Below are 19,710 nucleotides of genomic sequence, written 5' to 3' on the forward strand. Positions count from 1 at the left end.
TATTAATTTCCAGAAGTTTTTTTCTATCCTGGATTTTATAAGTGGAATAAAAGCTCAAAATCTCCACATGGAAATGGACCAAGACCCAAAAAAATTATTTCCAAGGGGGAAAAGTTGCTGGAAAAATCAACTTTGGTGTTAAAATCATCATCCAAGAATCAGGAATTACCCTGAGCCACTCCTCAGGCGGGGCTGGAATTATTCGGAATTTTCCAAGGAGGTCCCTGTTGACCCTCGGATGATTCCAAGGAATCTTTGGGAATCTTTGCTGAAAGTGGAATTTTTTTGGGATTTATGGAGGTGAAATCCCCGATTTTCCTCTTTTTTGGGCTGGGTTGGTGGAGCTGGAAGCGTTCCAAACTTTTCCAGGGATTTTTTTGGAGGCTCCGTCGTTCCTGTGATTTCTTCCCACCCCGCTGGATCCGTGTCCCACCCTCCGGAGCCAGATCCTCCTCTGCGGGACAAAGGAAGGGATTTTATCCCCAAAAATGGGGCTGGGGGGAAACATCTCCGAGCTTCTTCCATCATCCCCCGATCCCTGAGCCATGGGATGTCCCAGCCCACGGAAAAATCCAGAAAATCCTAAAGATGTGGTGTTGAGGATGGAATTTAATGTGCAAAGTGACATGTGGGAAATCCAAAACCCACCCCAAACCCTCCCTCGCAGGAAGCACCAAAGGCCATCCCAAAACCAGGAGGATCCCCCAGAATTCCGGGGAACCCCGGGAAAGGCTCAGATGGGGTCTCCCCGCAGGTTTTGGGGTGAGGGGACAGGAGGATTTCCAGTTAACCACAAACTGAACGATCCCGGTGACTCCGCTCCCTCCGCGCCCGGAGCATTCCGGGATCTTCGTGCAGGCGTTGGTCCCGTGGTGGTGGGAGGTGAGGAGGTGACCGGAGGTGTCACCCGCGGGGTCCTCAAGCCACGGCGAGCAGGAGGAAGAGGAGGACGAGGTGTCCCAGGGCCACCAGGGTGCTGGGCGTGGCACGGGTGACGGACGAGGACTCGTCTGGAGCAGAGCAGGAGATGGACCCCAAAGCCACGGGAGGAGGGAAAAGGGATCCCCACCCCAGGATCCACCTTGGGACTGGGATCTGCTCCCAGGGATCATTTTGTGGGGCACGGGGACCCCCCCAACTGATTTTTGGGGTTCAGGGACCCCCCAATACCCCATGGGGTCATGTTTGGGGTTCAGGGATGTCCAGAGCCCCTCTGGGCTCAGTTTTGGGGTTCAGGGATCCTCCGACACCACACTGGAGTCAATTTTGGGATGGAATCCAAAATCAGGACAGAGGAACGGCCTCAGGCTGTGCCAGGGGAGGCTCAGGGTGGGAAATTTGGGGAAATTCCTCCCGGAAATGGGGAAAAGGCCTTGGAAGGGGCTCAGGGAGGTTCGGGGTGTCCATCCCTGGGGGTGTCCAGGGAATCCCTGGAGATCCCCCTGGAGGATCAGGAGGGGTCAGCCCCAGGGAGGTTTGGGGTGTCCATCCCTGGGGGTGTCCAGGGAACCCCTGGAGATCCCCCTGGATGACCAGGCAGGGTCAGCCCCATGTTGCACCGATGACCTCAGAGCTCCTTCCCAACCCAAACACTCTGTGGTATCTCTCTGAAAGTCCCCAGATCCCCCCCGAACCGCTCTGGGGACACCCCAAAGGCCGGGCCAGCCCTCCCCAGGGCCGTGTCCGGCCGTGGCCGTACCTGTCCAGCTGCAGGGGTGCCGGAAGGTCAGCGAGGCGCTGCTGGAGGACACGGGGTTGCTGACCTTGCACACGTAGGTGTCCACCGTGGGGTTGAAGGAGACCTCTAGCACCGGGCCCTCCTTCACCAGGGGCTTCGGCGGTGGGATCCACTCGTAGGTGACCCCTTGGAGGCCCACGGAGCAGCTCAGGGTGGCGTTGCACTGCTGCGGGTCACCGTTGGTGGTGGCCGTCACGCGGGGCTTCGGGACCAGCTCTGCAGGAGAGGCCGGCATGGCACCGAGTCCCCCTGGAGCTCGGGGACAGTACCAGGATGGCACCGAGTCCCCCTGGAGCTCGGGGACAGTGTCCCCATGCGGTTCTTGGACAACCAAGGTTTCACAATGTCCCTGTGGGGCACTGGGACAACCCCCAGGATGTCACGAGGTCCCCATGAGGTTCTTGGACAAACCCCAGGATGTCACAACGTCCCCAGCTCCCCCTTGGGGCTCTGGGACAATCCCTCAAGGACATCACAATGTCCCCAACCCCCCCGTGGGGCTCTGGGACAGTTCCCTGTCCCCAAACTGACCGTAGACCTTCAGCTGGACCTTCTTGATGGTCTCCCTGCCCGTGTTGTCCTCCAGGTGGAGGCAGTACTCGCTGCTGTCCCCCAGGCCCAGGGGGCTCATTTTGAGGGTGCCGTTGTCCAGGAGCTCCAGGCGGCCCCGAAAGCGGCTCGGGGGGTACGTGGGCTCCTCTCCCCGTTTCCTGACGGCGATTCTCAGCTGGTTTTCCCAGCGCCAGTGGATTTGGGAGTATTTGAAGGGATCTTGGGGGCTGTGGGGGTTCAGAAAGGCCACCCCGCCCACGGCTCCGGTCACCTCCAAGGGTGGGGGTTCTTCTGTCCAAGCTGCCAAAAAAATCGGGGATGGTGGAGTTGGGTCACTCGTCCTTCCCCAGGTCTCATCCCACCTGGAATTCCAGACACGTTCAAAATGTCTGGAATTGTCACTCAAATATTAAAAATAAAATTCAAACAACTCCGCCCCTTCTGGAGCCCTTGGCATGAAGAGGGGCAGGACCAGGATCCTGAATTTTCCCACCCCAAATCCCTCAGGGATGAATTTCCTTTTCCCTCATTTCCTTTTTTGGGACTCCACGTGGGGCAGTCTTTCCCCCCTGGACGTGGTGGCTCCGGTGGGGAGGGACCCGGTGGTGGCACCTTGTGGGGACAGGGTGGGCTCACCCCAAGGTCCCCAAAGGTCCCCAGCTGTCCCCAAAGCCGCGTCCCCACCCCAGCCCCTCATCCAGCCCCGTACCTGATGCGGTGAAGAAGAGGAGGAAGAGGAGGAGGTTCCGCGCCAGCCCCGGCGCCATCTTCTCTCACCAGCGTCACCTCCACGGGGGGGACACAGCCAAACCCAGGGTGGGACCGCCCCTCAGGGTGGGACCGCCCCCCAGGGTGGGACCCCCTCACGGGGCAGCTGCCCCCCAAGGAACCCCGAGACCGGAGTCCCCCGGGGCTTGAAGGGGAATGGGGAGACCGCGCAATGGAGGCTCCTGTTTCTCTTCCTGCTCAGAACCGGATTTAATGGGGTGTGGTAGAAGACACAGGCAGCCCCTGAGCCAGACAGGGACAAGCGACCCATGGATCCCCCAAATTCCCAGCTGAGTGACCCCAAATCCCTCAAATCCTCAATAAAAACCACATGGGACCTTGGCAATCCATCAAATCCTCAACAAAACCCATCCGGGACCCTCCAAATCCCTCAAATCCCCTCCAAAACCCACCCAGACTCCCCCAAACCCATCAAACCCACCCAGACTCCCCCAAACCCATCAACCCATTGGATGAACACTGGATGGCCACTGGATGGCCACTGGCTAGCCAGGCCGGGCTCGATCCCAGCTCTCTCCGGAATTCTGCCCCATCCCCAAACAATCCCTGGGGGATTTTCTGGGCTCGCCGCTCCAGCCGCCGCCGAGGAGGGGCTGGAATTCCAGCCCGGATTCCTCCCCCCCCCGGCCACATCGGCGCCTTTGTCGCGGCTCCCTGGGGCCACCGCTGTCCCCTCGCTGGCGACAAACGGCCGCCGGCGTCTTCCCACGGGCGGGGGGCGGCGAACAAAGGGACCCCGCGACCCCCGCTGGGCCCTGACCCACTTGGGGCCGGCCCGGGGCTGTCCCCGTCCCGCTCCGGTGTCGCCTGGCTGCGGTGACACCGCCGGGACCCCCCCGGGGCCACCAAAAAGAGAGAGGAGAAATGGGAATGCGATTGGCGGCTGCAAATTAACGTGCAAATGAGGGTCATTAGAATAAATTACAGCGCCCCGCTTGTCCTTTGGGATGAGGAGGGGCTGGAGCTGCAATCCATCTCCCAAATCCCGCGGTGTCCCTGTCCCCCACAGCCCAAAATCGCTGCTTTTAGGAGAAAAAAGACCCTGGCTCACCACCTGCTGCCCCAAAATCCTGGGAAAACAAACGGGACTGTGCTTTTTCCAACCCCAGGAAGTTCAGCTGTTCAGCTGGAGAGAAGTTCTGGGGTGACCTCGCTGTGGCCTTGCAGGACCTGAAGGGGCTTCAGGAAAAATGGAAGGAGAATTTTCCCAAGGCAGAAATATTCAGAAAAGGGGAAGTGGAGTCAGGGGGACAGGATGGGATTTGGGTGGGATTTTGGGTTGGAATTGCTCCCTGTGAGGGCACCAGGTGATTCCATGGATTTCCCACCGCTGGAAGTGCCCAAGGCCAGGCTGGAACCACGTGGGACAGGGGAAGGTCCCTGCCCATGGAGCTGGGATTTTTTGGGATTTAAGGTTCCTTTCCATCCCAAACCATTCCAGGCTCACGGAGCACTGAGCCATTTGTCACACACGGCCATGGTGACACTTTGTCCCAGCGGCCACCCTCATCTTTCCTTGGGAACGGGGCTGGTTTTTTGTAAACACCTGGAGTTTCCTCCTTTTTCCTTGAAAACAGAATGCTTTGGGTTTTTTTAAACACCTCAAATTCCTGTGTGAGAGTGAATTGCCCCTCCTTGATGCGTCATTTTTGTCACAAACCACATCCAAAGCCCTCCCCTTTACCTCGAGCCTGAAAAGCCACAAAGACACTTCTTCCTTGTTCTTCCTCTTTCTGGTGCTCATTTTTGGGTGCTGGTGCCCCAAATCCTCTCTGTTCCTGACACCCATGGACGTGTTTTGGATCCCTCTTCTTGCCACACTCACGCTCCTCCACCAAACCAGTGAGTGCCAGGTGCTCCTTGTCCCCTGGGAAGGAGATCTTGGGATGTTTTCTGGGGTTTTTGGGGTTGAGGGCTGGGTGGGAGCACCAGAGCAGCTCCACGGGGCGGATTTGTGCCCAATGTTGGGATCCAGGGCTGCCATGGAGCTGCTGCTGCCATGGAAAGCTGCTGGTAGAGGGCTGGTGTCCATCTGCTGTCCATCCCTGGTGTCCATCCCTGCTGTCCATCTGCTGTCCATCCCTGGTGTCCATCTGCTGTCCATCTCTGCTGTCCATCTCTGCTGTCCATCCCTGCTGTCCATCCCTGGTGTCCTTTCCTGGTGTCCATCTGCTGTCCATCCCTGGTGTCCATCCCCGGTGTCCATCTGCTGTCCATCCCCGGTGTCCATCCCTGCTGTCCATCCCTGCTGTCCATCTCTGGCCCAGCCTCTGCTCCAGATATTCTCCAGACCTCCTGCTCTGCCTTCAGCTCCTGCTCCTCTCCCCGTTGCCTCCTGGTTCTTGGAAGTCTCCGTGGCATGGCAGGAGAGACTCCTCCCCGCAAGAGCTGAAGAAAGGCTGTTTTGAGTTGGTAAACTGACTGAAAGTGCCAGGTTTTGTCTCTTTACATTGTCAGTGGGAAAGAAAAGAGCTTGGGGATAAGCATTCTGAAGGTTTATTCTGATTTTATTTTTATTTTAGCTCAGTCAATAAAGATTTTTTTAATACCATTTAAAGTTTTGAGGCTGTTTTGCCCTCCTGCTCCGTATCTCACAGCAGGAAATGCACAAACAACTCCAGTGAGCGCTGGGGCTTGGCCAGCGCTAAACCCACCCCAGAATTGGTGCCTTGGCCGGAAACTCAGACGGGCAAACCCAAACCTCTTCACACTCTTCACCAAGAAAAAAAAAAAAAAAAGGATTCCCAAATTTTCCATACCATAAAAACACCACAAAATTCCCACCCCCGCCCATCCCGCCTGCCCAATCCCAAATCCATCGCTTCTGGAGTCTTCCATTCCCAAATCTTCGCTCCAGGGTGCAGCTGAGAGTTGAATCTTGGGGGAAAAACCCCCGAATTTCTGGATATTTCTATTCCACCGATCCCAGTGTCCACTGGAGTTTCCAGGAGAATTCCACAGGGATGGGAATTCCGGGGTTTTAGGGGTGCTGGTGGTCGGCAGGATTTGGGAAGCCCAAGCGCCTGTAACCCCCGTTATCCTGCAAGGAAACGAGTGGGATTTGGGACATTTTGGGATTTTTTTTTAATTCCAGAACTCCCAGATTTTGGGGTTCCAAGGGCGGGTTTGGGGTCAGAACCCTCAAATTTGGGATCCTGCCCCCACATTCCGGACAAACCTTCCCGGGAATTCTTCCTTTTCTCCCTCCACCAGCAGCAGCTGCCCACGAGGAGCAGGGTCAGCCCCTCGGCCACAGCCACAGCCAGCGGTCTCCAGTGGCTGAAATTCCCTGGAATTCCTGGAAATGAATCCCAGAATCCTGGAACTGAGCTGGGATTTGGGGTCCCTTCCCACCCGAACCATCGCAGGATTCTGCGGATCTCTAAATTGATATTTTTGCCTTACATAGAATAAAAAATTTATAAATAATTATGGATTAAAGATATAAAAATAAGTTTATATTATATATATAAAATATATGTAATATATAAAAATAAGTCTATTCATACATAAAAGAAGTATACATTATATATAAAAATAAGTATATTATAGAAATATCTATTATATATATATATAAGTAGATCTTTTATAGATATAAATGGATTTTATATATATAGCTATAGAGTTTATACAGAATACATACAAAAATTATGTATATTAGGTACAAAAGTTAAATTTAAAATTACATAATTTACATCTCCATAAACGATTTTTACCTAATAATTTCCAGCTCTTAAACCAAAATTTTCCCCCTTTTATGGCCTCTAAAACCTGGGATCCTCAGCTCCAACCTGGTGGATCCCTCCCAGCCCCCTGAAATCCCGGGATCTACGGGCAGATCACCTGGGCAGGTGAGCCGGGCGCGGGCCACGCTCCACCCCGCGGGGTTGCTGACGTTGCAGAGGCAGATTTGGGGTTCGGCGCCCTCGGGGAGCCTCAGGATCAGCCGCGAGGGGATTCCTGGAATCTGCTCTGGGATCTGCCCCGGGATCTTTTCCGGGATCTGCTCCGGGATCTCCCCCGGGGGATGCCCGGGACAGGCCCAGCTGTAGGAGACGTTCCCGGGGCTGGAGCAGAGCAGGGCCAGGGTGCACCAGCCCCGATCCCGCTGCAGGATTTGGGATTTCAGCTCCGGCGGCGGGAGGGGGTCTGCGGGGACAGCGAGGGTGAGAGGGGACAGGGGAACAGAGGGACACGGGGACAGAGGGACACGGGGACACGGGGACACAGGCACTCACCCCACACGGACACTCGGAAGCACTGAGAGGAAATCGCTGCCACATTCTCGAACTCGGCCACATAGACCCCGCTGTCGGCTCTGTGAACCGCGGAGATGCACAGGGAGAAGTTTCCCGGCTGGAATTTCCATTTCCCATGGAAAGAACCTTTGGGATAGGAGACACTTCCATCCCTGGGGGCTGTCAGGATCTTCTGCCACGTTTCTGAACCAATTTTCGCTTTCCAGTGGATCTCTGTCCACTCCCACACGGGTTCCTCCGGCGCCAGGCACAGCGATCCTCCCGCGGACACAACTCGGGTTTGGCATTCCGGGGATCCTAAACCAGAGCCTGGGAAGTCGCCACATTCAGCCCAACTCCGCACCCCAAACGCTGCCCAGGAAAGGGAACCGGCCCCGCGTCACGGCCCGGCCCGGCCCGGCCCGGCTCGGCTCTCCCGGGCAGGGCGGGCTGAGGGCACCGAGGAGAATCCCCCAAAGCCGCAGCCAGCCCCGCTCCATCCCCCGAGCCCCTCTCGCCGCTCCGGCTTTTCCCCGCAATTCCCGAATTCCCCGCAATTCCCGAATTCCCGCAATCCCCAATCGCCCCCCGGCCCCCCACCCCGCGCCCCCTCCTCACCTCGGCTCCCGGCCAGCCCCAGCAGCAGCGCCAGCAGCGCCGGGGGACAGCGGCCACCCCCGGGCGGGGACATCTCGGAGCGGGGACCCCTCGGGGCTGCCGAGAGCCCGGCGGGGACTTCCTCTGCCCCGTGCGGCTCCTTTGCACCTCCTCCTCCTCCTCCTCCTCCGGGGGGTCGGGCGCGCTGTCGCCCCCCGGCCGCCCCTCTGGCCGAGGGGACAGGGACACGGCGGGGGTGCTGCTCTCAGCCCCAGCGCTCGCAGGGAATTCATTTTCATTGCCCCGGCAGGGCGCGGGTTTGGGGGTTTTGCTTTGGGGACACCGCGGTGGCTCCGCTGTCCCCAGCTCGGACACCCCAGCAGCAGGACCGGGAGTTTGGGGAGGAATATCCAACCCAAAATGCACTTTCTAACCCCAAAACCCCCGTTCCAACCCCAAAATCCTCCTCGTTCCGATCCCAAAATCCTCTTCATTCCAGCCCCTAAATCTTCCTTCAGCCCCAAAATATTGTCCATAAAGTCCCTTCCATTCCAAACCAGTCTGGCCCAGCAGCTCCCAGTTCCTCACTGGGGCAGAGGAACCAGGGGTTTTTTAGGATTTTAAATCAATTTTTAAAGAACATTTTAAAACATATTTTGGTATTTTTTTTAATCTGCTCCAGCTCACTTCTCCCTCACCCCCAAATTTCACCACAACCATCTCATGTGACCTTCCCAGAATAAACCCAATTGGGAAGTGCTGCTTTCCCAAAAATATTCATTGTCCCATGTCTGGGGGTGGCTTTTGGGGTACAAAGGGGGCTGCAGCAGCTCCTTTTTGGCCAAAGCTGAGGAACCGGGGCTGGCCCCACGGAGCACCTGAGCCACTTGTCCCACACGGCCACAGTGACACTCTTGGTCCAGGTGACACTCTTGGTCCACCATCATCTTTCCATGGAAACTGAGCGCCTTCAGTAGAACACCTCAAATTTCTGTTTTTAGTGTGATTTGCCCCTCCCCCCCGATGAGTCATTTTTGTCACAAACCACATCTGAAGTCCTGTCCCATGGTGGCACTGAAAAGTCACACCGGCGCAATTCTTCTTCCTCTTCATGGCGTGAAGTTTTGTGTGCTGGTGCCCCAAATCCTCTCTGTTCCTGGACACCCATGGACGTGTTTTGGATCCATCTTCTCGCCATCCTCACGCTCCTCCACCAAACCAGTGAGTGCCAGGTCCTCCTTGTCCCTTGGGAAGGAGATCTTGGGATGTTTTCTGGGGTTTTTAGGGTTGAGGGCTGGGTGGGAGCACCAGAGCAGCTCCACAGGGTGGATTTGTGCCCAATGTTGGGATCCAGGGCTGCCATGGAGCTCCTGCTGCCATGGAAAGCTGCTGCTAGAGGGCTGGTGTCCATCTGGTGTCCATCCCTGCTGTCCATGCCTGCTGTCCATCCCTGGTATCCATCCCTGGTGTCCTTTCCTGGTGTCCATCTGGTGTCCATCCCTGGCCCAGCCTCTGGCCAGCTGCAGCCCGGGAGCTCCTGGCAGAGGTTATTCCATGGATTCGCCATCCCTGGAGTGACCAAGGCCAGGATGGAGCCTCCTGGGATGCTGGAAGGTTCCAGGAGGTGGGATGGGATAATTTTAAGTTCCCTCCCAACCCAAACCTCTCCAGAATTCCGCAATTCTGCTCCGAAGAGCAGCTGCAGGTCTGGCCAGGAGCTCCCTGTCCTGCTGGGTCCCTGAGCTGGCACTTCGGTGCTCAGAGCAAACCTTTCCGACCTTTCCAAGCCATCTCCAACTTTCTCCCGCCCATTTCACCTCCAGGCTCCGTCCTCGCTGCCCTTTGCACGTGCCAGGCGCTCCTTGTCCCTTGGCAAGGAGCCCGTGGGGGGTTTGGGGTGGTTTTGGGGACCCCAGGAGGGTGGGGATGTGTGGAATCAGCTCCACAGGATTGGGCAACCTCCCAGAGATGGGGCAACCAGGGGGAGAGATGGGGCAACCAGGGGGAGAGATGTCCTGGCCATGGGGACCCTCTGGAAAAGAGACATCAGGTGCAGATGTTCTCCAGACCTCCTGCTCTGCCTTCAGCTCCTGCTCCTCTCCCCGTTGCCTCCTGGTTTTTGGAGGTCTCATCCTGGGGTATTTTTTGGCTGAAAAGAGGGAAATTGGGCAAGGTTCAGCCCAGCCCTTCCCCACAGCCTCTGAGGGGGGTTTATCATGTGAACCATCCCGTGGCTGCGTTATTCAGCAACTTTCCTGTGGGTTTATCTTCCCCTGCAGCTTTTTCCGTCCTGATGCTCCATTGTCCGTGCCCCAGAGGTGCCTGAGGCTGAGGGAGACAGAAATTCCAAGCCCAGCCTCGGGGCTGAGCCGGGATCAGTTCCCTGTTAGAAAAACTGGGAAGAAAAACTCCATTCTCAGTAATAATTGGGTGGCATGGTTTTATGGAAATGGGAAGTTGCAAAAATAACAAAAAGAACTGCTTCCTCCTTGAATTGGTGACCCAAGGTCTTGGTATGGCCCCGAGGGAAGGGATGGACCCAGAGGGATCCTGGACCTTGTCCTGGGCTGCATCCAAAGGAGTGTGGGAAGGTTCTCATCTCTGCAATGGTGAGATCCCCCTAGGTCTGGTGCTCCCAACATAAGATGGTCATGGAACTGTTGGAGTGAGTCTGCAGCTTCCAAGGGGCCCTTCCCTGCGGCCACAGGGAGTGCTCAGCCTGGAGAGGCCTTGCTGGAGCTGCCCCGTCCACCCTGGCCGTGCCCAGACCAGGCTGGACAGGGCTGGGAGCACCCTGGGCCGGTGGAAGCTGTGGGGATGTTATGGCAGCAGAATTAGAGGAGTTTCTCTCCTCTCACTCCCAACCCAAATGACCCCTGATAATCCCTGATTTCCACCATTCCCTGATTCTCCTCCAAGGAGCAGCTGCACGTCTGACCAGGAGCTCTCTGTCCTCCCAGTGACCCTTCCTGACTTTCCCATCCCCAACTCCGCGTTCCCCTTTCCCTCTCAGTTCCCCTCCGGGCTCTGTCCTTGGCACGAGGCTGCGCATGAGGCTGCGGGGGCTCAGCCTGGGGGTGGCCTCGTGCTCTTCCTTCACCCAGGGTCCCTTCCATGAGCCCACAATGAGCCTTCAAACACCCCCAGCCCTGATGGGCTTCAGTGTCTGGGTTCAACAACTTCATCCCTCCCTGATCCCGCCTTGATCCCACCTTGGTCCCGTCTTAATTTCCCCTTTTCATCCCATCTTCGTTTTCCCTTTTCATCCCTCCTTCAGCCCACCTCCATCTCACTTCCAGCCCATGCTCAGAACTCCTTCACCCCAACTTCATCCCACCTCCAGCCCATGCTCAGCCTCCCTTCATCTCTCCATCCCACCCTCATGCCCCCTTCAACTGACCTCCATCTCACCTCCATCCCACCCCATCTCATGTTCCCTCCCCGCTTTCTCTCCCCAGCGAGCGCCAGTGACACCACGGAGGTGTTCGGAGCCCTGGGCGGGTCCGTGACCTTCCGCACCCACAACACAGGTGGAAAGGCAGCATTCTGGAATTTTGGGAATGATCCCATAGTGACCGTGATATTTGAGGACCCTCCTCGGCCAGTATTTTATACAGACAAATTCCAAACCCGTTTTGCTGTCTCTGAGAACGGCCGCGCGCTCAGCATCCCCCAGCTGAGGATGGAGGATGCCGGGACCTACTCTGTAGCCATTGATGGAAAAAAAACAATTTTCACCCTCCAGGTGTTCGGTAGGTGCCTTTAGTGCTGTTTTGGGGGGTTTACCCTAAAAGAGAGGTTTGTGACACCCCGGTGTCCCCAGAGGAGCTGGCAGAGCCCACGGTGACCTGCGAGGCCCAGAACTGCTCGGACGGGAGCTGCAGCTTCTCCCTGCGCTGCTCCGCGCCCGGCGCCGGCCTCGGGAACGTCTCCTACAGCTGGAGGGTGCGGGATCAGCCGCGGGACGGGGACTCCGTGGTGCTGCGGGTGAACGAATCATCCCGGGAGGAGCCGGAGCCGCTGACGTGCACGGCACGGAACCCCGTCAGCAGCAGGAGCGTCACCGTCAGCACCCCCGGGGTGCTCTGCTCAGGTGAGAGGTGGGGACAGGTGGGGAACGGTGGGATGGGCTGATCACGATCCCCTGAGAAACACGGGAATGTTGGGGTTGGGCTGATCCTGCTGCCTTGAGAGCCATGGGAAGGTTGGGGTTGGGGTTGGGATGGGGATGGGAGAGTTGAGGTTGGAATGGGCTGACCCCAGTTCCCTGGGAGCCATGGGAACATTGGGATTTGGGGTTGGGATGGGATGGGATGAGATGGGATGGGATAGGAATGTTGAGGTTGGGATGGGATGGGATGGGAATGTTGGGGTTGGGATGGGCTGATCCCAATTCCCTGGGAGCCATGGGAACATTGGGATTCGGGGATGGGATGGGCTGATCCCTGTCCCCTGGGATCTTCTGCATCTTCTCCCTTTCCAGGTGCCGTCTCCAGCAGCCAGGTCGGGGTCGGGGGCGGGATCGTCATCACAGTCGGGATTTTAGTCGCGGTGGTTTTATTGTTTTGCCTCACTGTGTTCTTGTGGAAATCCAGAGGTGAGCATGGAAAACAATCCCTGGAGCCCTGGGAAGCAGGAGGTGGGACCTGGGATGGGGGATGGAGCCATGATGCGCCAGATTTGTGGTGGATTTGGGGCGGATTTGGGGTTGATTTGGGGCTGATTTGTGGTGGATTTGGGGTTCTGATCCTGTCACCTCTCCCCTAGGTTTGAGAAAATCCCTTCTCTTCAGTTCCAAGCCTGCGGACACAGGTGGGATTTTGGGGCAGTTCCCTGCCCTTTTTCCTGGTGGGAATAGCCAGGGAATTGCATTTAGGACCAGGGGAACCATCCCCAGTGCTGTGGTTTGGGATTGGAGCTGTAGGACCCCAACCCCTCTGTCCTGGTGGGGAGTGGGAGGGGCTGATCCCAGGGGATGATCCCAGATTCCTGAAATCCCATTTCCCCTCCATTTTTGCTGGAAAATTTCATCCCAGACCACCAACAGGGAGCTGGGGTGCAGCCGTGGGATCATGAAAAAAATAGGGAATTTGGGGAAAAATAAAAGCTGGCAAGAGATATTTGGGGGAAAAAGCCATGAATTCCACTCAGTGACTCAGAGTGAGTCCAGCCAAGAATTCCAGAATCCCCGAGGTTGAAGAATCCCTCCAGGACCTCCGAGTCCAAGCTGTGCCCGATCCCCACCTGCTCACCCAGACCAATGTCCAGGAATTCCAATGGGAAATTTAGACCCAAAAATGGGATTTTAAGGGATTTAAATCCCCCTTTCCCTGCTCTGTTCCATGAGCAATGGGGGGATCACATGAAGGAGAAACAAATGGATTTTGTCCTCCGAAACAGCCAGGATTTTGGAATTTAAACCAAAAAAAAGGCGGATTTTCCCTGTCCTTGGTGCTGGAAGTTCTTCCCAACCCCACGGCGCCAGGGAGGGTGGGATGAGGAGCAATTCCTGCCTCCAGCAGCTCCGAGGGGCTTTGGGCTCGAGGTTTTACCCAAGGCTGGACTCCTGAGGTTGGGATTCCCTCATTCCCCAGCCAGGAGCACCCAGGGGCATTCCCTGCATCCCAAATCCCCAAATTCACACTTTTTCCCCCCAATTGCAGCGGTCGCTGACTACATGACCGTGTACGCCGAGGTGGGCTCTTCCCAGCAGGTGAGTCCAGGATCCGCATCCTCTCTGGGGTTGGGGACACCTTGGGGACACCTTGGGGACACCCTGGGGACAGCTGGACAATCCCTGGCTCCCTCTGAGAATTCCAAGTGGGATGAGCCACAGCTGGAGGTGGCCCAAGGGCACCTGAACTTGCCCAAAACTCCGTGCCCAGCCCCAAAACCTCAGTTTTGGAGGGATCAGAGAGAAATGGGATTTTGGGGTTGGTCCCATTGCATGGGCGGGGACACTTCCCACTGTCCCAGGATGCTCCAGCCTGGACTCGGGATGGGGCGACACCTCCAGAGGCGGGTCTTTGCGGGATCTCTGGATTTGGGATCTTTTTTTCCCAGCACCGAGTCGTAAAACACGTAAAAATGGTCTTGCCCCAGCGCGTCCCTAACGGAACGAAAGCCAACCCCGCGGACGGGGGATCCGCCACAACCATTTATTCCCTGGTCAAGCGTCCGGAGCAGGTGAGCTGGGAGAGGCTGGGCTGGGGGATGGAACCCCTGGAGCTGGGATGGGCACAGAGGGTCCAGAGCCTTAAACCAAACCCTGCATCTCTCCAAGGCTGGGATCAGCCCCCACCACCCCAAACCAAGCTTGTGTCCCTCTGTCCTTGAAGGTCGGGACAGTAGAAAATGACGCCGTGACCGGCCTGAAGCTGGTCTAGAAGGACCTAGAACTGGTCTAGAAGGACCTGGAACCGGTTTAAAGGAAAATAAAGTGATTTAAAGGACCTGGTTTAAGAACATGAAACTCTTTCTCAAAATATGGAAGTGATTTAAAGGCCTGAAGCTCTTTTAATGAGTGTGGACCTTGTTTTACAAGAAACCAGAACCAATTTAGAAGAAGCTGGAACTGGTTTAGAAGAAACCAGAACTGATTTAGAAGAAGGTGGAGCTGATTTGAAAAGACCTGGAACTGGTTTAGAAGGATCTGGAACTGGTTTAAAGGGTCTCCACTCCCCGGCCAGATGGATGGACCCCACAAGGCAACTCCGGAACAGCTCCAGCATCCCCAGCCCCGCTCCAGACCTGGATCTCACGGATCTCCCCCTCCTGGAATCTCCCTTCCCCCCTCATCTTTGCTGCCTCATTTTCCCTCTCTTTGAGATTTCAGGGAGGATTTTTGGGAACTTTCTCCATGGTTTTGGCAGCTCCGTGGGATCCAGGCTCCTTTTCCCACCGTCTCCCACCAGAATTTGGACCAAAACTCTGCCACAGCTGTGGGGACTCCAGACAGGTTGGAGGAGACTCTTCAAAGCGTTTTTCCATGGAACCCCAGAATTCCGGGTGTTGGAAAAGCCCTCCATGATCACCAATTCCAACCTGGGACCAATCCTGGTTACCCAGACCAACAGCCAGTGGGTTCCTTGGATGGGGGCTCCAAACCAGCCCCTTTTTGGGTGAAAGACCCATTTTTTAAAAGGAATTATCTCAGGGAACCAATGGAGACTAATTTTTTTGCAATCTTTTTCTTTGTAAATGACTTATTTGTAATTTTTTTTCCCCTCTTCTGCTGAATTTTGAGCCTTGCAAAAACTTCAGCTTCTTGCAGGGCTGAAAACAACCAAAAATAACGCCAGGAAGTTGAAACGAGAACAAACAAGTGATGTTGTCGTGTCACAGCCGTGTGGTTTCAGCACCTGTTCCCTTTCCCAGCCCAAAACCTTCTAAATTTTACAGCACTCCCCTCCCCCAAAAACCCTCAGCCCCCCCCCAATCCCTGCAGGGCCGAGGTTCGGGATTTGGGATCCAGGATTTGGGGCGGATCTGAGGGAAAACGGGACATGGAGAGCGACTTGGGTGAGTTTGCATGTGGGGTTTGGATTTTGGGTGAAGGATTTGGGCTGCTGGAGGTGGGAGAATTCCCAGCAGGAATCTGGGGATCCCAGAAGGAATTTGGGGGTCTCAGCAGGAATTTGGGGATCCCAGCAGGAATTTGGGGATCTCAGCAGGAATCTGAGGATCCCAGCAGGAATTTGGGGATCTCAGCAGGAATTTGGGGACCCCAGCAGGAATTTGGGGATCCCAGCAGGAATCTGGGGAACCCAGCAGGAACTTGGGAATCCCAGTAGGAATTTGGGGATCCCAGCAGCAATCTCCAGGGGCAGAATGAATTCCTTTGGAACATGCATCCTGCTGAGGGACAAGGACAAGAGCAGGGGGCATGGGACAAATTTCCCCCTTTCCCTGCTCCCCAAACCCACCTGGAAACGGCAGAAATCGCCCCAAAATGAGGAACTGACCTGGATGTTCCAATGCCTCCAGAATTCTGGGAATTCTCTTCCCCAAATCCACTTGGAAACGGCAGAAATCGCCCCAAAATGAGGAACTGACCTGGATGTTCCAATGCCTCCGGAATTCTGGGAATTCTCTTCCCTCCCGTGCCTCTTCCCGCCGCTCTTTGTCTGTGCCGTGGTGAATTGTTCACGGATGGAACCGAAGTTGCCTTTGAGATCTCTGCAATAAGAATTCCTGGCGCATCCAGCGCCGTTCTTGGCTGCACCTTATTTTTGGAAATAACTTTTGTAATAAATTTGGAATAATTTGTGTTTTCCCTGTGTTCCCCCCATGTTTTTGAATATTCAGAATATTGTTTTAAAAGCAACTCAGGTTTTATAGGGGTGGGATTTGCCCACGGGGCTCCGAATCTGTCGCGGGAAATCCCATCCTTGGCTTGGATTGGGATTTAAACAACTCCAGGGATTGCCCTGAAGGGGTTTTGGGAGCTCCTGGAGCTTCTCCTCCTCCTTGCCCAGACCTCCAACCCTTTCCCTGCCCCTTCCCATGGAGAAATGATTCATGGGGTGGAGAAATGAATCCAATGGGGTGGAGAAATAATTCCATGGGTGGAGAAATGATCCATGGGGTGGAGAAATGATCCATGGGGTGGAAAATAATTCCATGGGTGGAGAAATGATCCATGGGATGGGGAAATGAATCCAATGGGGTGGGGAAACAAATCCATGAGATTTCTCCATGGAATGGAGAAACGATCCTATGGGATGGAAAAATTATTCCGTGGGATGGAGAAATGATCCATGGGGAGGAGAAAGCACCTCAGGGGATGGTTTTTTGCCCGTTCCTCCCCCGATTTCACCACCTTTGCTCACCAACCGCCGCTTCCTGCTGGTGGAAAGGGGAAGGAAGGCGGCTCCGAGGGCCGGGGTGGGGCTGGGGCGCGGCAGGATGGGCCCGAGGGGCTTCGGGGGGTTCTGCCTCGCCCTGCTCTGCTCTGGGGCCGGTGAGTGGGGCTGGGGGGACTCGGGGTGTGGGGCTGGAGCGAGGGTGAGGAGGATGAGGAAGAGGAAGGGGCTGAAGGCAGCGGATGAAGCTCGGGGAGGTCCCTGTAGGGCTTTTCCGGGGGGTTAAGCTCAGGTTTGAGTTGTGCCCGGCTGGTTTGTGTTCCCAGGAGGGTTTTGGGGTCTTCTGAGCTGTCCCAGCTCCCCAAATCCATCCCAGCCCACCCTGGTGGAGCATCAGGAGGGGCTTTGGGACCGTTTTGGGTTGATTTTGTTGGTTTTAATCTCGGCAGGGCCACGGATGTGACTTGGATGATCCTGGTGGGTCCTTCCACCTCACGTTCCCCAATTCCATGCCCCAAATCGGGATATTTTGGGTATTTTGTAATTCCCTGAGGGGGGCACAGCCCCAAAACCTGCTGGGTTTCGGAACAGCCTCGGCTTAGCCCCAGCCCCCATTTTCCATTGTGAAAACATGACAGATTTGGGGTTTTTGTTGTCGGGGGCGAGGTGTGAACCCCACAGGATGTGGGGCCGCTGCTCTGCTTGAGCTCAGCCCCCTCGGAGAGTTGTGGGACCTCCTGAGCTGGAAAAACCCACCCGGATCATCCAACCCAACCCAACCCCGGGACAACCCAAAATCCCAAAATCCCGCCGCGTCTCTGGGAGTGTTTTCCAGTCCCTCCTGGGGGTTTTGGGGTCGGGATCATTCCCTGGGGAGCTGTTCCAGAGCCCCAAAACCCTCTGGGGGCAGAATTTCCTGGATCTCCATCCCAAATCCCACCTGGAACATCTCTGTCCATTCCTGGGATCCTGTTCCTGCTCCCTTGGAATTCCCGGGATTTCCTTCCCTCTCCTCTTTCCCAGAATTTCCTTTTGGGGCCTCTCCTGACCTTTCACCCTCTGGCGATGTCCCAAACTCTGTCCCACGTCCCCTGAGGGGACACTGGGGTGGATATTCCCATTCCCGACCCCTGAATTTGGGGGAGAACGGACAAATCCCAAATCCCACAAATTCCCAGCTCTCAGCTTCCAGGAAGAGCAGTCGGGGAACGGGAACGGGAACGTCACCGAGGAGACCCCGGAGGGGACACGGGACCCCCTGGAGCCACCAGGACACCCCAGCACGGCCACCGGGGACGGGGACGCCGTGACAACGGTGACAACGGGGACACCGTGGCCGAGGGTCACCACGAGCCCCCCTCGGAGCCCTGGGGACCTCGCGGTGACACCGGCGGGGAACCAAACCCGTGAGTTCCGCGGGAAAGGGGAGGAGGTGGCACTGTCCCCAGGGACTTGTCACCATCGTGGGGAGGTGGCACTGTCCTCAGGGATCTGTCACTGTCATGGGGAGGTGGCATTGTCCCCAGGGACTTGTCACTATCATGGGGACGTGGCACTGTCCCCAGGGGTCTGTCGCCATCGTGGGGAGGTGGCACTGTCCCCAGGGACTTGTCACCATCGTGGGGAGGTGGCACTGTCCCCAGGGACTTGTCACCATCGTGGGGAGGTGGCATTGTCCCCAGGGACTTGTCACCATCATGGGGACTTGTCACCATCATGGGGACGTGGCATTGTCCTCAGGGACTTGTCACCATCATGGGGACGTGGCACTGTCCCCAGGGGTCTGTCACCATCGTGGGGAGGTGGCACTGTCCCCAGGGATCTGTCACCATCGTGGGGAGGTGGCACTGTCCTCAGGGACTTGTCACCATCATGAGGAGGTGACACCAGCCCTGGGGGATCTGTCACCCTCTTGAGGGACTTGTCACCTGCCTTGAGGACATGCCACCACGCTGGGGGATGTGTCACAACTCTGGCGGATGCGTCACCACTCTGGGGGACGTGTCACCACTCTGGGGGATGTGTCATCACTCTGGGGGATGTGCCACCAACTTGAGGGACCTGCCACCACCCTGGAATGTCCCAAACTGTCCCCCTGGTCCCCTCTGCCCCCACAGGAGCCTCCTCGGGTGTCCCAGCCCGGTACTGGTCCCCCGTCATCTTCGTGGTGCTGGCCCTGCTCGTGCTCTTTGTCACCTACCACAGGACCAAGGACAAAGGTCAGACCCCGATCCCAGCCCCCCAAAACCCCAAAAGATCCAGGGGCCACAACCCCAAAATAATCAGAAATGCCCCAAAAGATCCAGAAGTCACAGCTGCAAAACCTCCAAAAGTGCCCCAAAAGGTCCCTTTTTGGGGTGCAGCAGCATCAGGGGGATCCTGATCCCAAAAACCCTCCAGTGGTCACAGCTCAGGGCAGGGGGGTTCCCCGTGCTCGGATCTGGCTCCACATTTCCCCAAATTCATCCCAAATTTCCCCAAATTCATCCCAAATGTCCCATCTGACCTCAGGTTTGCCTCTTTTGGGTTTGATTTGCCTTTTTTTGGGGTCACCTCTGCCCCTTTCCTTCTCCAGTTCACACAATTTTTGGGGTTTTTTTGGGTTCCAAACCCAAACTGGGGCTCGGCTGGTTTTGGGGTTTTCCAAAGGGGATTTGGGGTGGAAAATCCAGGTTTTGGGTCTGTTCTGGTCACAGGGATCCGGGACCGGGCCACGAGTGGCAGCGACTCCTCAGGTGAGCCCTGCGGGGTCGGGGTAACTGGTTTTACTGGTTTTACTGGTTTTATTGGGATGTTTTGTTTTATTGGGGTATTTTATTTTATTGAGGTATTTTTAAATCGGAGTGTTTGATTTTACTGGGATATTTTGATTTTACTGGGATATTTTCTTTTATATTTTATTGGGATATTTTGTTGTATTGGGGTGGTTTTTAATTGGGTGTTTAATTTTATTGGGATTTTTTTTTCCTGGGATATTCAATTTTATTGGGAT

General features: G+C 56.0%; 3 protein-coding genes across 7 annotated transcripts; 1 reads left to right on the top strand and 2 right to left on the bottom strand.

Annotated features, from left to right (window-relative positions):
* Positions 1–30: 30 nt before the first annotated feature.
* Positions 31–3,390, bottom strand: CD244 (CD244 molecule). Its single transcript, XM_064401606.1, has 4 exons — positions 3,000–3,390; positions 2,270–2,590; positions 1,700–1,954; positions 31–1,010 (listed from the first exon to the last, which is right to left on the bottom strand). Exons 1-4 carry the CDS (start codon positions 3,055–3,057, stop codon positions 919–921), a joined length of 726 nt encoding a protein of 241 aa, XP_064257676.1. The 5' UTR covers positions 3,058–3,390; the 3' UTR covers positions 31–918.
* Positions 3,391–5,861: 2,471 nt separating this feature from the next.
* LOC135288304 (uncharacterized) lies at positions 5,862–8,315 on the bottom strand. Of its 2 annotated transcripts, none has more exons than XM_064401662.1 (5): positions 7,936–8,315; positions 7,318–7,647; positions 6,923–7,228; positions 6,258–6,377; positions 5,862–6,119 (listed from the first exon to the last, which is right to left on the bottom strand). In XM_064401662.1, the coding sequence occupies exons 1-5, from the start codon at positions 8,006–8,008 to the stop codon at positions 6,115–6,117; spliced, it is 834 nt and encodes a 277-aa protein (XP_064257732.1). In that variant the 5' UTR covers positions 8,009–8,315; the 3' UTR covers positions 5,862–6,114. The 2 variants fall into 2 exon arrangements, with proteins under 2 accessions (XP_064257732.1, XP_064257733.1); XM_064401663.1 differs by having other exon boundaries at positions 5,863–6,119; positions 7,318–7,635.
* Positions 8,316–8,764: 449 nt separating this feature from the next.
* Positions 8,765–16,187, top strand: LOC135288303 (T-lymphocyte surface antigen Ly-9-like). 4 transcript variants are annotated; one of them, XR_010351494.1, is made up of 9 exons: positions 8,772–9,135; positions 11,373–11,666; positions 11,738–12,007; positions 12,398–12,511; positions 12,682–12,726; positions 13,578–13,627; positions 13,978–14,100; positions 14,253–15,435; positions 15,901–16,187. XR_010351494.1 is itself a non-coding variant. In XM_064401660.1 (8 exons), exons 1-8 carry the CDS (start codon positions 9,081–9,083, stop codon positions 14,298–14,300), a joined length of 960 nt encoding a protein of 319 aa, XP_064257730.1. In that variant the 5' UTR covers positions 8,765–9,080; the 3' UTR covers positions 14,301–16,187. The 4 variants fall into 4 exon arrangements, 3 of the variants coding, with proteins under 3 accessions (XP_064257730.1, XP_064257731.1, XP_064257729.1); XM_064401660.1 differs by having other exon boundaries at positions 8,765–9,135; positions 14,017–14,100; positions 14,253–16,187; XM_064401659.1 differs by having other exon boundaries at positions 14,253–16,187.
* Positions 16,188–19,710: the final 3,523 nt, after the last annotated feature.

Source organism: Passer domesticus, chromosome 32 (genome assembly GCF_036417665.1).
Source record: "Passer domesticus isolate bPasDom1 chromosome 32, bPasDom1.hap1, whole genome shotgun sequence".
Classification (NCBI taxonomy): domain Eukaryota; kingdom Metazoa; phylum Chordata; class Aves; order Passeriformes; family Passeridae; genus Passer; species Passer domesticus.

What these genes read in the sequence shown, in the direction of transcription:
- CD244 (XM_064401606.1), bottom strand. Translation starts at nt 3,057, where the DNA reads ATGGCGCCGGGGCTGGCGCGGAACCTCCTCCTCTTCCTCCTCTTCTTC. An exon ending in GGTCCAGCTGAAGGTCTACG is followed by an intron (nt 1,955 to 2,269) that starts GTCAGTTTGGGG and finishes CCTCTCCTGCAG; the next exon opens with AGCTGGTCCCGAAGCCCCGC. An exon ending in GCACCCCTGCAGCTGGACAG is followed by an intron (nt 1,011 to 1,699) that starts GTACGGCCACGG and finishes GCTCTGCTCCAG; the next exon opens with ACGAGTCCTCGTCCGTCACC.
- LOC135288304 (XM_064401662.1), bottom strand. Translation starts at nt 8,008, where the DNA reads ATGTCCCCGCCCGGGGGTGGCCGCTGTCCCCCGGCGCTGCTGGCGCTG. An exon ending in GGGGCTGGCCGGGAGCCGAG is followed by an intron (nt 7,648 to 7,935) that starts GTGAGGAGGGGG and finishes GCGACTTCCCAG; the next exon opens with GCTCTGGTTTAGGATCCCCG. An exon ending in CTTCCGAGTGTCCGTGTGGG is followed by an intron (nt 7,229 to 7,317) that starts GTGAGTGCCTGT and finishes CTGTCCCCGCAG; the next exon opens with ACCCCCTCCCGCCGCCGGAG.
- LOC135288303 (XM_064401659.1), top strand. Translation starts at nt 9,081, where the DNA reads ATGGACGTGTTTTGGATCCATCTTCTCGCCATCCTCACGCTCCTCCAC. An exon ending in TTTCACCCTCCAGGTGTTCG is followed by an intron (nt 11,667 to 11,737) that starts GTAGGTGCCTTT and finishes CGGTGTCCCCAG; the next exon opens with AGGAGCTGGCAGAGCCCACG. An exon ending in AGGTGGGCTCTTCCCAGCAG is followed by an intron (nt 13,628 to 13,977) that starts GTGAGTCCAGGA and finishes TTTTTTTCCCAG; the next exon opens with CACCGAGTCGTAAAACACGT.